This window comes from Leucopleurus acutus, assembly GCF_964270905.1.
Source record: "Leucopleurus acutus genome assembly, chromosome: 12".
NCBI lineage: Eukaryota > Metazoa > Chordata > Mammalia > Artiodactyla > Delphinidae > Leucopleurus > Leucopleurus acutus.
Window position 1 is genome coordinate 11,353,565 of NC_139154.1, and position 13,424 is coordinate 11,366,988.

The window sequence follows — 13,424 nt, forward strand, 5'->3', positions numbered from 1 at the left end:
GCAATAAAATGGAAACCGAACCAACTAGAGAGACAACTTTTGTAATTGGTGAGAGTTGTAGAGTGGGGAAGTTGCCTTGCAATGAATAAGTGAACAGTAGTTCTGGGGCAAAATCACTAGAGCCTGGCTTCATGTAAACACCTGTAGATAATTAAACAAAAGAACAGAAGTGGAAGATAGTGTGGAGGACACACCCACAATAAAAATACCAAGAGAGCCAAGAATTCTCTGAGCTTTTTATTGAGAGGATCTTTCAGTGCTAGTTGTCTGTCTTTCAGGCTTTGGGCTGCAGTGCTAGAAATTGAGAGTTGAGGACAAGCTCTGTCCTCGAGGATTTCAGAATCTGGAGGTGGGAAATGAACAAGTAAACACTTAAGCGCAGTGAGGTGTGATAAGAGCTCTCACTGATCATTTAAAGTACAAAATAATGGAGAACTGAGCAGAAGGGATGCTTATACCTGGTGGCCAGGGGGATCATCAGTGGAAGAACAGCTACCCTAGGGAACTACACTAAGCTCGGAGGAATAAGTGGAAAGTTAACAAGGCAAATAAGGTGGGAGAGCTATGGCCTTGGGAGCCATGGGTTTGGGTGAGATTATCCTGAAAGAATGTCATATGATAAATTGTATGAAATTGTATAGCTTCAGTTAATTTGGTTTCTGTGAAGTAGAAAGAGAGAACGAGATATTTTAAGTGGGGCCAAGAAAGATCTGATTGTACATTAATTAGCTCATTTGGTATAAAGTGGGTTTCAAGAGCTTGAATTTTAAAAAGAGATTATGCAAACTATTATATTATATATAGGAAGGATTAATAAAACAAGGTCCTACTGTATAGCACAGGGAACTATATTCAATATCCTGTGATAAACCATAACGGAAAAGGATATGAAAAAGAATATATACGTGTAAAACTGAATCACTTTGCTGTACAGCAGAAATTATCACAACATTGTAAATCAACTATACTTCAATACAATTTTTAAAAAATAAAAGCGAGAGAGATTGTGTGCACATCTGGGATGAAGGAAGTAGCTGAAAAGGAATAAGTTATAGGTTATGTTTGGCTGTAACTGTAACTAAGTGAAGAATTCAGTAAAGAGTTAGAGGTTGAGTGGAAATGTGGAAGAAAGGGGATATTCTGTTTAAAAGGAGAAGGGTATTTATTCTGAGAAGAGGTTCATTTTTCTGGGTATTAATTTCTCAGAATGAGTTCAGAATGGAAATGTATCTAGTAAGATTTACTGGGAGATGAAGGAAGGAAGGAAGGAAGGAAGGGAGGGAGGGAGGGAGGGAGGGAAGGAGGGAGGGAGGAAGGAAAGAAGGACAGAAAGTTGAAGGCTTTGCTTCCGGTAATTAAGAAAGATTGACTTATCGATTGGACTGGGAATCCACCATAGAGGAATATGATAGATGTTCTACAATTTATGAATAAATGCTTCCTCTATTTCCCTCCCCCAACTACTGCAAAATCCAAACATATGTGACTGTTTAAATTGAATCATATCTTCCCACTGAGTTACACAATTAGACATAAAATGAAAATGTTTAGGCCTATTGTTGAAGAAACCTTTCACTTAGAATGCAGTACAACTTTTTAAGAGATATAATAAATAAATGCATTTCCTGTTAAAATATTAATACTCTTGTCTCATAAAAGAGTTAACTACAGCTCTTGTTGAAACATTGGGACAAAGCAATATATATTTTCTCTGGTTCTGGTATCTGGTTTGGCCTCTTCTTTTATATAAGAAAACAGTACCTTTGTTGCTATCCCTGCCCAATAAATGAAAGGAGCATATTTTATCTTTGATTTTAAAGATGTATGTCCTTTAGCTCTGAAATTCCCAGGATTCTCTTCTGAAACTCCTATTCAATGAGGTATTTAATCAGAGATAGAGAATAATGATCCCTATGAATACAAATCTTATGGGGACGTTGTTCCACAGAGCTTATGGTAATAACTCTCTTATAGAAATGGCAACCTCTATTAACTCTGCTAATAGGCAATAAAGATATCATTTATATATGTACCTCAATTATTCACCAAAGCAGGTCTGCAATGCAGATTCTTTTATCTTAAAGCCAGTCCTGTCAGAGAGACAAAGGGATGACTGTTGGAGTTGATGTCACATTTCCTCAAACACGGTTATCAACCTCCTCGGCAGGAGGAGAAGACGTGTTTGATGCTGTCCCAAGTTTGTTGGGGAGGAGCAAAGAAGTGTGAGTGGCACTGAGAGCAGACAGTGGGACCCAGGGATTGGAGCAAAGCTCATGTGTGTGAACATCATGGGGACTTAGCCTTGGGGCTCCACACGTGGTCCAGAGCCAGCAGCATCTGCATCTCCTGGAAGCAAGTGAGAAATGCAGAGTCTCAGGCTCCACCTTGGATTGGCTGGCAGACTCTGCATTTCAACAGGTTACCCAGGTAATTCATATGCACACTGAAATGTGAGAGGCACTGTCTCCAGAACAAACAATTAATTGTGAGTTAATAACATATATGCTTATGCTTAGGACCCACAGGGCGGGAAGCATAAGCATATATGTTACTAACTCAATTGCCTGTTCTGGAGACAGTGCCTCTCACATTTCAGTGTGCATGTGAGGACACATGTACCCCAGTGTTCATTGCAGCACTATTTACAATAGCCAGGACATGGAAACAACCTAAATGTCCAATGATAGATGAATGGATAAAGAAGATGTGGTACATATATACAATGGAATATTACTCAGCCACAAAAAGGAACGAAATTAGGTCTTTGTAGAGATGTGGATGGACCTAGAGTCTATCATATAGAGTGAAGTAAGCCAGAAAGAGAAAAACAAATATCGTATATTAATGCATATATGTGGAATCTAGAAAAATGGTACAGATAAACCTATTTGTAGGGCAGGCATACAGACGTAGATGTAGAGAACAGACATGTGGACACGGGGAGGAAAGGGAGGGTGGGATGAATTGGGAGATTATATTTGACATAAATACACTACCATGTGTAAAATAGATAGCTAGTGGAACCTGCTATATAGCACAAGAAGCTCAGCTCGGTGCTCTGTGATGGCCTAGATGGGCGGGATGGGGGGAGGTGGGAGGGAGTCCAAGAGGGAGGGAATATAGGTATACATATAGCTGATTCACTTCACTGTACAGCAGAAACTAACACAGCATTGTAAAGCAATTTTACTCCAATAAAAAAATAAATAAGAGGAGAAAGTTCGAAAAAAAATAACACATATGCTTCTCCAAGGCTATTACATAATACTGATTCCCAATACTCAATGTAACAATCTGTCACATTCATTAAAAATAGTTTATTATGAGTTATGACGACAGCTGTCCAAGATGTCACTCACCGAAAAGCATCAAGGTTGTCAGAAAGAAGTGGGGCTGGTGGCAGGGGGTGGGCAGGGTGTTGAGGGAAAGGCCCCAGTCAGGGGAGATACAGAGCAACTGAGCAAGGGGAGTGGTGGGCTCTCATAAACACCAGGGAGCTGGTAACATTTTGATGTAATAAACATTTAAGTGAAGGGAGAAGAGAAGGCAATGGGAAGTGTTGCTGGGAGTGCTTGTGGGAAGGAGACGGACATCTGGGCAAGGAGTACTGAGAGGGAATCTATCACTGCCGATCAATAGTTTGAAAGTTTTGCTTTCCTTTAAGCCCTAGATATCTTAGGCAGTGTGGTAATTAGTCCTGGAGGTTAATATTTTGTCACATATATAGGTTTTTCCCCCCCCAAAAAAACTAATTTTTTAAAAAACTGGCTTTGTTTAGATCCAATGGCCCTCTGCCGAGGCGTTCTCCCCCTCTCCTGCTAAACTGTCACGTACCAGCACTGGAAGAAGAGGCCTCTACGAGATTAGTTCCTCAACTTACCCTAAGTACTATTTCCACGACCGGGAAGAAGTCATTAAAGCCAACATTCAAGATCCCTTGCAAATCATCAAAATAGTACGTGAAAATGAGCACATTGGATTTCTTTATATGATCTCTGCGGTGCCAAGATCTTCCACTGAGTACAATAGATATAATCTGAAGTGAGTTATCTTTTATGAAGCAATTTATTTAGCAGCAAAAATTACAAATAAGATTGCAAATGTTATCCATAATCAATTGCGTGTTAATGATTTATCTGATAAAATATAAGTTGGGTTATCATCCAATGACAAATGAATCTTAATCACAACAGTTTTATTTTTCCCATTTATCTTTACTTATAGACATTTTATAGACACTGCTGTGTTTCTATGTTTATATTATATTGATATAATTCCATTTATTTTTAATCGGTATTACAAATGTATTTTTGATATTTTTTGATTACTGAGAAAAGAAGATGGCAATGTATAAAAAATAGATGATGCTTGATTTTTTTCACATGTCATTTCAGCTTTCCTTAATAGAGTAGAAATAAGGGTTTTTTGTAAGTAAAATGAGCTTGATAATTTAGGGTATTTATATAGATTAATAATACACACACACTCACATATACTCTCTATTGTTGCTAAACACACATTTGTTGTTGAAATAATTTGAAGAGTCACCCAAATGTGTCTGTGAATTGCTTTAATATTCAGCACAACAGGTAACAGGACTTAAAGATGATGCTGACCTTCCTCTGTGGTGGTTTAGTTGGGTTGAATGCTATAGTTGTTGAGATGGTCTTTCCTTGAAGGTGGTTGTAGTTGAGCATTGCCACCAAATTCTTTGAGCTGCCTTCCCCAGTCTCTGCTGCATAGGAAGATAAAAGTTCTTTCTAGGAATTCTCTCCTCCCTTACTCAGCACTGTAGTTTTGATTGAGTCAGATAACACTGAAAACAACTCTCCTGCTGGGGAGAAGAAAAACATTTTAATCAAATTTTTAAATGATAGATTTATTGTAAACCTGAAAGAGCTTAACAGGAGTGAGGAACAATTTGTAGAAGGAAGAGAGATGGTTATGAAAATCATTCAGCAAAATGTACTGAGCACGCAATCTATAGCATGACCATTTCTAGGTGCTAGAGCTGTGTTAGGGAACCATCCAGATCAAAATTGCTGCCCTCATGGAGCTTACATTTTAGCAGAGGGAGACAATAATTAATACGATACAGGAGTAAATTATATAGAATGCTAGAATATGCTAAGTGTTATACAAAAAAACAGTGTAGAGCAAAGGGGATTGAGAGTTCTTGGAAAGAGGTTGTTAATAAGTTGGGGTGGTCAGCGTGGGCCTCATTGAGAAGCTGGCATTTGGACAAAGACTCGAAGGAGAAGGAGTGAATTATGTGCTATGGGAAGAGGGGAGAAGAGCTTTCCAGACAGCAGCAAAGTGAATACAAATATCCCAAGGCAGGAGCACACCTGGCATGTTGAAGAACCGAACAGCAGGCTGGTGTGACTACAGTAGAATGAATGAGATGACAGACCGTTGATGGCCCTGCCAGCTATTGTAAAAACATTAACTTTTACTCTGAGAAAAATGGAGAACCAAGGAAGAATTTCAAGTAGAGAAGTGCCGTGATCTGAATTACATTTTGAAAAGGACCTCTCAGGTTGCTGTGTAGAGGATGGACCTTTGAGGAGCAAGTATTGAAACAGGAAGACCGATTAGAAGGCTGTAATTATTCACGTAAGAGATAGACCAGGTGGTAGTGGTGGAGGTGGGGAGAAATGGGTCAAATTCTGGAAATAATTTGAAGGTTAAGCCAACAGGATTTTCTTTTTAAACTCAACTTTATTGAGATATAATTGACATAATACTATGCCCCATTTTAATTGTAGTTTGATAAGCTTTGCCAAATGTATACATTCATGTAACCACTACCTCAATCAAGAACATTTCTGTCACCTGAAAAATTTCTCATACATACCCTCCACCATGACCACCCCTCCCTGACACCTCAAGCAGCCACTAGTGTAATTTCTATCACAACATATTAGTTATGCTTTTTTAAAAAGAATTTCACACAGAGGGAATCACAGCTGGTTTTTTGTGTCCAATTTCTCTAGCAAAATATTTTTGAGATCCATGTTGTTGCATGAATAAATTTCCTTTCCTTGCTGAGTAGTATTCCATTTTATGAATATACCATAATTTGTTTAGTCATTCAACTGTTGAGGGCTGGGTTTTTTACTTTTTTGTTTTGTTTTGTTTTTATTGGAGTATAGCTGCTTTACAATGTTGTGCTAGCTCATGCAGCACAGTGAAGTGAACCAGCCATATGTATACACATCCCCGCCCTTTGGGATTTCCCTCCCATCCAGGTCACCACATAGCACTGAGTAGACTTCCCCGTGCTATACAGCAGTTCCTCACTAGTTATCTATTTCATACCCAGCGGCATATATATGTTAATCCCAATCTCCCAATTCATCCCACTCCCCCATTCCTGCCCCTGGTGTCCACATATTTGTTCCCTACATCTGTGTCTCTATTTCTGCTTTGCAAATAGATTCATCAGTACCGTTCTTCTAGATTCCACATATATGTGTTAATATATGATACTTGTTTTTCTCTTTCTGGCTTACTTCACTCTGTATGTCTGTCTCTAGGTCCATCCATTCCTCTACAAATGACACAATTTGTACACATATACCACATCTTTATCCATTAATCTGTTGATGGACATTTAGCTTGCCTCCATGCCTCCTCCTTACATAGCCTCTGGCTATTGTAAATAGTGCTGTAATGAACATTGGGGGCATGTGTCTTTTTGCATAATGGTTTCTCTGGGTATATGCCCAGTAGTGGGATTGCTGGGTCATATGGTCTTTTTGAAGGAACCTCCATACTGTTCTCCATAGTGGCTGTATCCATTTACATTCCCACCAACAGTGCAAGAGGGTCCCTCTTCTTCACACCCTCTCCAGCATTTATTGTTTGTAGATTTTTTGATGATGGCCATTCTAACCGGTGTGAGGCGATAACTCATTGTAGTTTTGATCTGTATTTCTCTAATAATTAGTTATGTTGAGCATCTTTTCATGTGTCTCTTGGCCATCTCTATGTCTTCTTTGGAGAAATGGTTATTTAGATCTTCTGGCCATTTTTTGATTGGGTTGTTTGTTTTTTTGATATTGAGCTGCAGGAGCTGTTTGTATATATTGCAGATTAATCCCTTCTCAGTTGCTTCATTTGAAAATAATTTCTTCCATTCTGAGGGTTGTCTTTTCATCTTGCTTATAGTTTCCTTTGCTCTGCAAAAGCTTTTAAGTTTCATTAGGTCCCATTTGTTTATTTTTGTTTTTATTTCCATTTCTCCAGGAGGTGGGTCAAAAAGGATCTTGCTGTGATTTATGTCATACAGTGTTCTGCCTATGTTTTCCTCTAAGAGTTTGATGGTGTCTGGCCTTACATTTAGGTCTTTAATCCATTTTATTTTTGTATATGTTGTTATGGAGTGTTCTAATTTCATTCTTTTATATGTAGCTGTCCAGTTTGCCCAGCATCATTTATTGAAGAGGCTGTCTTTTCTCCATTGTATATTCTTGCCTTCTTTGTCATAGATTAGGTGACCATAGGTGCATGGGTTTAGCTCTGGGCTTTCTATCCTGTTCATTGATCTGTATTTCTGTTTTTGTGCCAGTACCGTACTGTCTTGATTACTGTAACTTTGTAGTATAGTCTGAAGTCAGTGAGCCTGATTCCTCAAGCTCTGTTTTTCTTTCTCAAGATTGCTTTGGCTGTTCAGGGTCTTTTGTGTTTCCATACAAATTGTAAAATTTTTTGTTCTAATTCTGTGAAAAATGCAATTGGCAATTTGGTAGGTATTGCACTGAATCTGTAGATTGCTTTGGATAGTATCATCAGTTTCACAATATTGATTCTTCCAATCCAAGAACATGACATCTCTCTCCATCTGTTTGTGCCATCTTTGATTTCTTGCATCAGTATAGTATAGTTTTCTGAGTACAGGTCTTTTGCCTCCTTAGATAGGTTTATTCCTAGATATTTTTTTCTTTTTGTTGCAGTGGTAAATGGGAGTATTTCCTTAATTTCTCTTTCAGATTTTTCATAATTAGTGTATAGGGATGCAAGAGATTTCTGTGCATTAATTTTGTAACCTACTACTTTACCAAATTCATTGATTAGCTCTAGTAGTTTTCTGGTGGCATCTTTAGGATTCTCTATGTGTAGTATCATGTCATCTGCAAACAGTGACAGTTTTACTTCTTCTTTTCCCATTTGTATTCCTTTTATTTCTTTTACTTCTTTGATTGACGTGGCTAGGACTTCCAAAACTATGTTGAATAATAATGGCGACAGTGGACACACTTGTCTTGTTCCTGATCTTAGAGGAAATGCTTTCAGTTTTTCACCATTGAGAATGATGTTTGCTGTGGGTTTGTCATATATGGCCAAATGTTCTATATATTGAGGTAGGTTCCCTCTATGCCCAATTCTGAAGAGTTTTTATCATAAATGGGAGTTAAATTTTGTCAAAAGCTTTTTCTGCATCTATTGAGATGGTCATGTGCTTCTTATTCTTCAGTCTGTTGATATGGTGTATCACGTTGATTGATTTGCATATATTGAAGAATCCGTGCATCCCTGGGATTCATCCCACTTGATTGTGGTGTATGATCTTTTTCATGTGTTGTTGGATTCTGTTTGCTAGTATTTTGTTGAGGATTTTTGCATCTATGTTCATCAGTGATATTGGTCTGTAATTTTCTTTTTTTGTAGTATCTTTGTCTGGTTTTGGAATCATGGTAATGATGGCCTCATAGAACAAGCTTCGGAGTGTTCTTTCCTCTGCAATTTTTTGGAAGAGTTTGAGAAGGATTGATGTTAGCTCTTCTCTAAATGTTTGAAAGAATTCGCCTGTGAAGCCATCTGGTCCTGGCCTTTTGTTTGTTGGAAGACTTTTAATAACAGTTTCAATTTCATTACTTGTGATTGGACTGTTCATATTTTCTATTTCTTCCAGGTTCAGTCTTGGTAGGTTGTACCTTTCTAAGAGTTTGTCCATTTCTTCCACATTGTCCATTTTATTGGCAAATAGTTCCTTGTAGTAATCTCTCATGATCCTTTGTATTTCTGCAGTGTCAGTTGTTACTTCTCCTTTTTCATTTCTAATTCTATTGATTTGAGTCTTCTCCCTTTTTTTCTTGATAAGTCTGGCTAATTGTTTATCAACTTTGTTTATCCTCTCAAAGAACCAACTTTTAGTTTTACTGATCTTTGCTATCGTTTCCTTCATTTCTGTTTCATTTATTTCTGATCTGATCTTTATCATTTCTTTCCTTCTGCTAACTTTGGGTTTTTTTGTTCTTTCTCTAACTGCTTTAGATGTAAGGTTAGATTGTTTATTTGAGATGTTTCTTGTTCTTTAAGGTAGGATTGTATTGCTATAAACTTCCCTCTTAGAACTGCTTTTGTTGCATCCCATAGGTTTTTCGGTCATTGTGTTTTCATTGTCATTTGTTTCTAGGTATTTTTTGGTTGCCTCTTTGATTGCTTCAGTGATCTCTTGGTTATTAAGTAGTGTATTGTTTAGCCTCCATGTGTTTGTATTTCTTACAGATTTTTTCCTGTAATTGATATCTAGTCTCATAGTGTTGTGGTTAGAAAAGATACTTGATATGATTTCAGTTTTCTTAAACTTATCAAGGCTTAATCTGTGACCCAAGATATGATCTATCCTGGAGAATGTTCCATGAGCAGTTGAGAAGAATGTGTATTCTGTTGTTTTTGGATGAAATGTCCTATAAATATCAATTAAGTCCATCTTCTGTAACATATCATTTAAAGCTTGTGTTTCCTTCTTTATTTTCATTTTGGATGATCTGTCCATTGGTGAAAGTGGGGTGTTAAAGTCCCCTATGATGATTGTGTTACTGTCGACTTCCTCTTTTATGGCTGCTAGTGTTTGTCTTATGTATTGAGGTGCTTCTGTGTTGGGTGCATAAATATTTACAATTGTTATATCTTCTTGTTGGATTGATCCCTTGATCATTATGTAGTGTCCTTCTTTGTCTCTTGTAATAGTCTTTGTTTTAAAGTCTATTTTGTCTGATATGAGAATTGCTACTCCAGGTTTCTTTTGATTTTTATTTGCATGGAATATCTTTTTCCATCCCCTCACTTTCAGTCTGTATGTGTCCCTAGGTCTGAAGTGGGTCTCTTGTAGATACCATATATATGGGTCTTTTTCTGGTATCCATTCAGCCAGTCTATGTCTTTTGGTTGGAGCATTTAATCCATTTACATTTAAGGCAATTATTGATATGTATGTGCTTATTACCATTTTCTTAATTGTTTTGGGTTTATTATTGTAGAACTTTTCCTTCTCTTGTGTTTCCTGCCTAGAGAAGTTCCTTTAGCATTTGTTGTAAAGCTGGTTTGGTGGTGCTGAATTCTCTTAGCTTTTGCTTGTCTGTAAAGCTTTTAATTTCTCTGTCAGATGTGAATGAGATCCTTGCTGGGTAGAGTAATCTTGGTTGTAGTATTTTCTCCTTCATCACATTAAATGTGTCCTGCCAATCCCTTCTGGCTTGCAGAGTTTCTTCTGAAAGATCAGCTGTTAACCTTATGGGGATTCCCTTATATGTTATTTGTTGTTTTTCCCTTGCTGCTTTTAATATTTGTTGTTTGTATTTAATTTTTGATAGTTTGATTAATATGTATCTTGGTGTGTTTCTCCTTGGATTTATCCTATATGGGACTGTCTGTCCTTCCTGGGCTTGATTAACTATTTCCTTTCCCATATTAGGGACATTTTCAACTATAATCTCTTCAAATATATTCTCAGTCCCTTTCTTTTTCTCTTCTTCTTCTGGGACCCCTATAATTCGAATGTTGATGCATTTAATGTTGTCCCAGAGGTCTCTGAGACTGTCCTCAATTCTTTTCATTCTTTTTTCTTTATTCTGCTCTGCAGTAGTTATTTCCACTATTTTATCTTCCAGGTCACTTATCCGTTCTTCTGCCTCAGTTATTCTGCTATTGATCCCTTCTAGAGAATATTTAATTTCATTTATTGTGCTGTTCATCACTGTTTTTTTACTGTTTAGTTCGTCTAGGTCTTTGTTAAACGTTTCTTGTATTTTCTTCATTCTATTTCCAAGATTCTGGATGTCTTTACTAACAATATTCTGAATTCTTTTTCAGGTAGACCACCTATTTCCTCTTCATTTGTTAGGTCTGGTGGGTTTTTGCCTTGCTCCTTTATCTGCTATGTGTTTCTCTGTCTTCTCATTTTGCTTAACTTACTGTTTTTTGGGGTCTCCTTTTGCAGGCTTCCGGTTCATAGTTTCCATTGTTTTTGGTGTCTGTCCCCAGTGGCTAAGGTTGTTGCAGTGGGTTGTGTAGGCTTCCTGGTGGAGGAGACTAGTGCCTGCATTCGGGTCAGTGAGGCTGGATCTTGTCTTTCTGGTGGGCAGGTCCACGTCTAGTGGTGTGTTTTGTGGTGTCTGTGGCCTTATTATGATTTTAGGAGCCTCTGTGCTAATGGATGGGGTTGTGTTCCTGTCTTGCTAGTTGTTTGGCATAGGGTGTCCTGCACTGTAGCTTGCTGGTCATTGAGTGGAGCTGGGTCTTGGCATTGAGATGGAGATCTCTGGGCGATTTTTGCCGTTTTATATTACGTGCAGTTGGGAGTCTCTTGTGGACCAGTGTCCTGAACTTGGCTCTCCCAAGAGCCTGTCCGCCACATGGCTCAGAATAAAAGGGAGAAAAAAAAGAAAGAAAGAAAGAAGAAGATAAAATAAAATAATATGAAGTAAAGTAAAATAAAGTTATTAAAATAAAATTTTAAAAATAATTATTAAGAAAAAATTTAAGTAATAATAAAAAAAGAAAAGACAGATTGAACCCTAGGACAAATGGTAAAAGCAAAGCTATACAGACAAAATCACACACAGAAGCACACACATACACACTCACAAAAAGAGAAAAATGGAAAAAAAATATATATATCATTGCTCCCAAAGTCCACCTCCTCATTTTGGGATGATTCGTTGTCTATTCAGGTATTCCACAGATGCAGCGTACATCAAGTTGATTGTGGAGATTTAATCCACTGCTCCTGAAGCTGCTGGGAGAAATTTCCCTTTCTCTTCTTTATTCGCACAGCTTCCGGGGTTCAGCTTTGTATTTGGACCCGCCTCTGCTTGTAGGTCGCCAGAGGGCATCTGTTCTTCACTCAGACAGGACGGGGTTAAAGGAGCAGCTGATTTGGGGGCTCTGGTTCACTCAGGCCGGGCGGAGGGAGGAGTACAGATGCAGGGCGAGCCTTTGGGGGCAGGGGCCATCATGGCGTTGCACCAGCTTGAGGCACGCCATGCGTTCACCCAGGAAAATTGTCCCTAGATCACAGGACACTGGCAGTGGCAGGCTGCACAGGTTCCCGGGAGGGGAGGTGTGGATAGTGACCTGTGCTTGCCCACACGCTTCTTGGTGGCGGCAGCAGCAGCCTTAGCGTCTCATGCCCGTCTCTGGGGTTGGCGCTGATAGCCGCGTCTCACGCCTGTCTCTGGAGCTCCTTTAAGTGGCGCTCTTAATCCCCTCTCCTTGTGCCCCAGGAAACAAAGAGGCAAGAAAAAGTCTCTTGTCTCTTTGGCAGCTCCAGACTTTTTCCTGGACTCCCTCCCAGCTAGCCGTGGTGCTTTAGCCCCCTTCAGGCTGTGTTCCCACAGCCAACCCCATTCCTCTCCCTGGGATTCCACCGAAGCCCTAGCCTCAGCTCCCAGGCCCCACCCATCCCGGCAGGTGAGCAGACAAGCCTCTCGGGCTGGTGAGTGCCGGTCGGCACCGATCCTCTGTGCGGGAATCTCTCCACTTTGCCCTTCGTACCCTTGTTGCTGCGCTCTCCTCCACGGCTCCAAAGCTTCCCCCCTCCGCCACCTGCAGTCTCCACCCGCGAAGGGGCTTCCTATTGGTGGAAAACTTTCCTCCTTTGCAGCTTGTCTGCTGATGGGTGGGGTTGTGGGTTCCTGTCTTGCTAGTTGTTTGGAGTGAGGCTTCCAGCACTGGAGCCTGCAGGCAGTTGGGTGGAGTGGGTCTTGGTGTTAAGATGGAGACCTCCAGGAGAGCTCTCGCCAATGAATGTTCCCTGGGGCTGGGGATTCTCTGGTGGTCCAATGTCCTGGACTTGGTGCTCCCACCCCAGAGGCTCAGGCCCAACCCCTGGCTGGGGAACCAAGACCCTGCAAGCCACCTGGTGTGGAGAAAAAGAAAAAAAAAAGAGAGGGGGGAAGAAAAAAATGGACAAACAAAACCCAAGAAAAAAAGCAAAGACCCAAACAAACAAACAACAACAAAAAAAAGGAAAAGAAAACAGACAAACAAAACCCAAGAAAAAAGGCAAAGACCCAAACAAACAGCAACAACAATAAAAAAAGGAAAAGAAAACAAACAGACAAACAAAACCCAAGACAAATGGTAAAAGCAAAACCAAACCAGAAACAAAGCGAATAGAGAAACACACACAGAAA

General features: G+C 39.3%; 1 protein-coding gene across 1 annotated transcript in view; it reads left to right on the plus strand.

Moving 5' to 3' along the window:
• The window catches only part of DNAH6 (dynein axonemal heavy chain 6), a gene marked incomplete at both ends in the record, with an annotated part of 284,256 nt that overhangs the window by 18,299 nt on the left and 252,533 nt on the right, over positions 1-13,424 (plus strand). Inside the window, one exon of the mRNA XM_082852453.1 lies at positions 3,779-4,041. Within this exon, the coding sequence (XP_082708579.1) occupies positions 3,779-4,041 (263 nt within the window). The remainder of the gene's footprint in view (positions 1-3,778; positions 4,042-13,424) is intronic.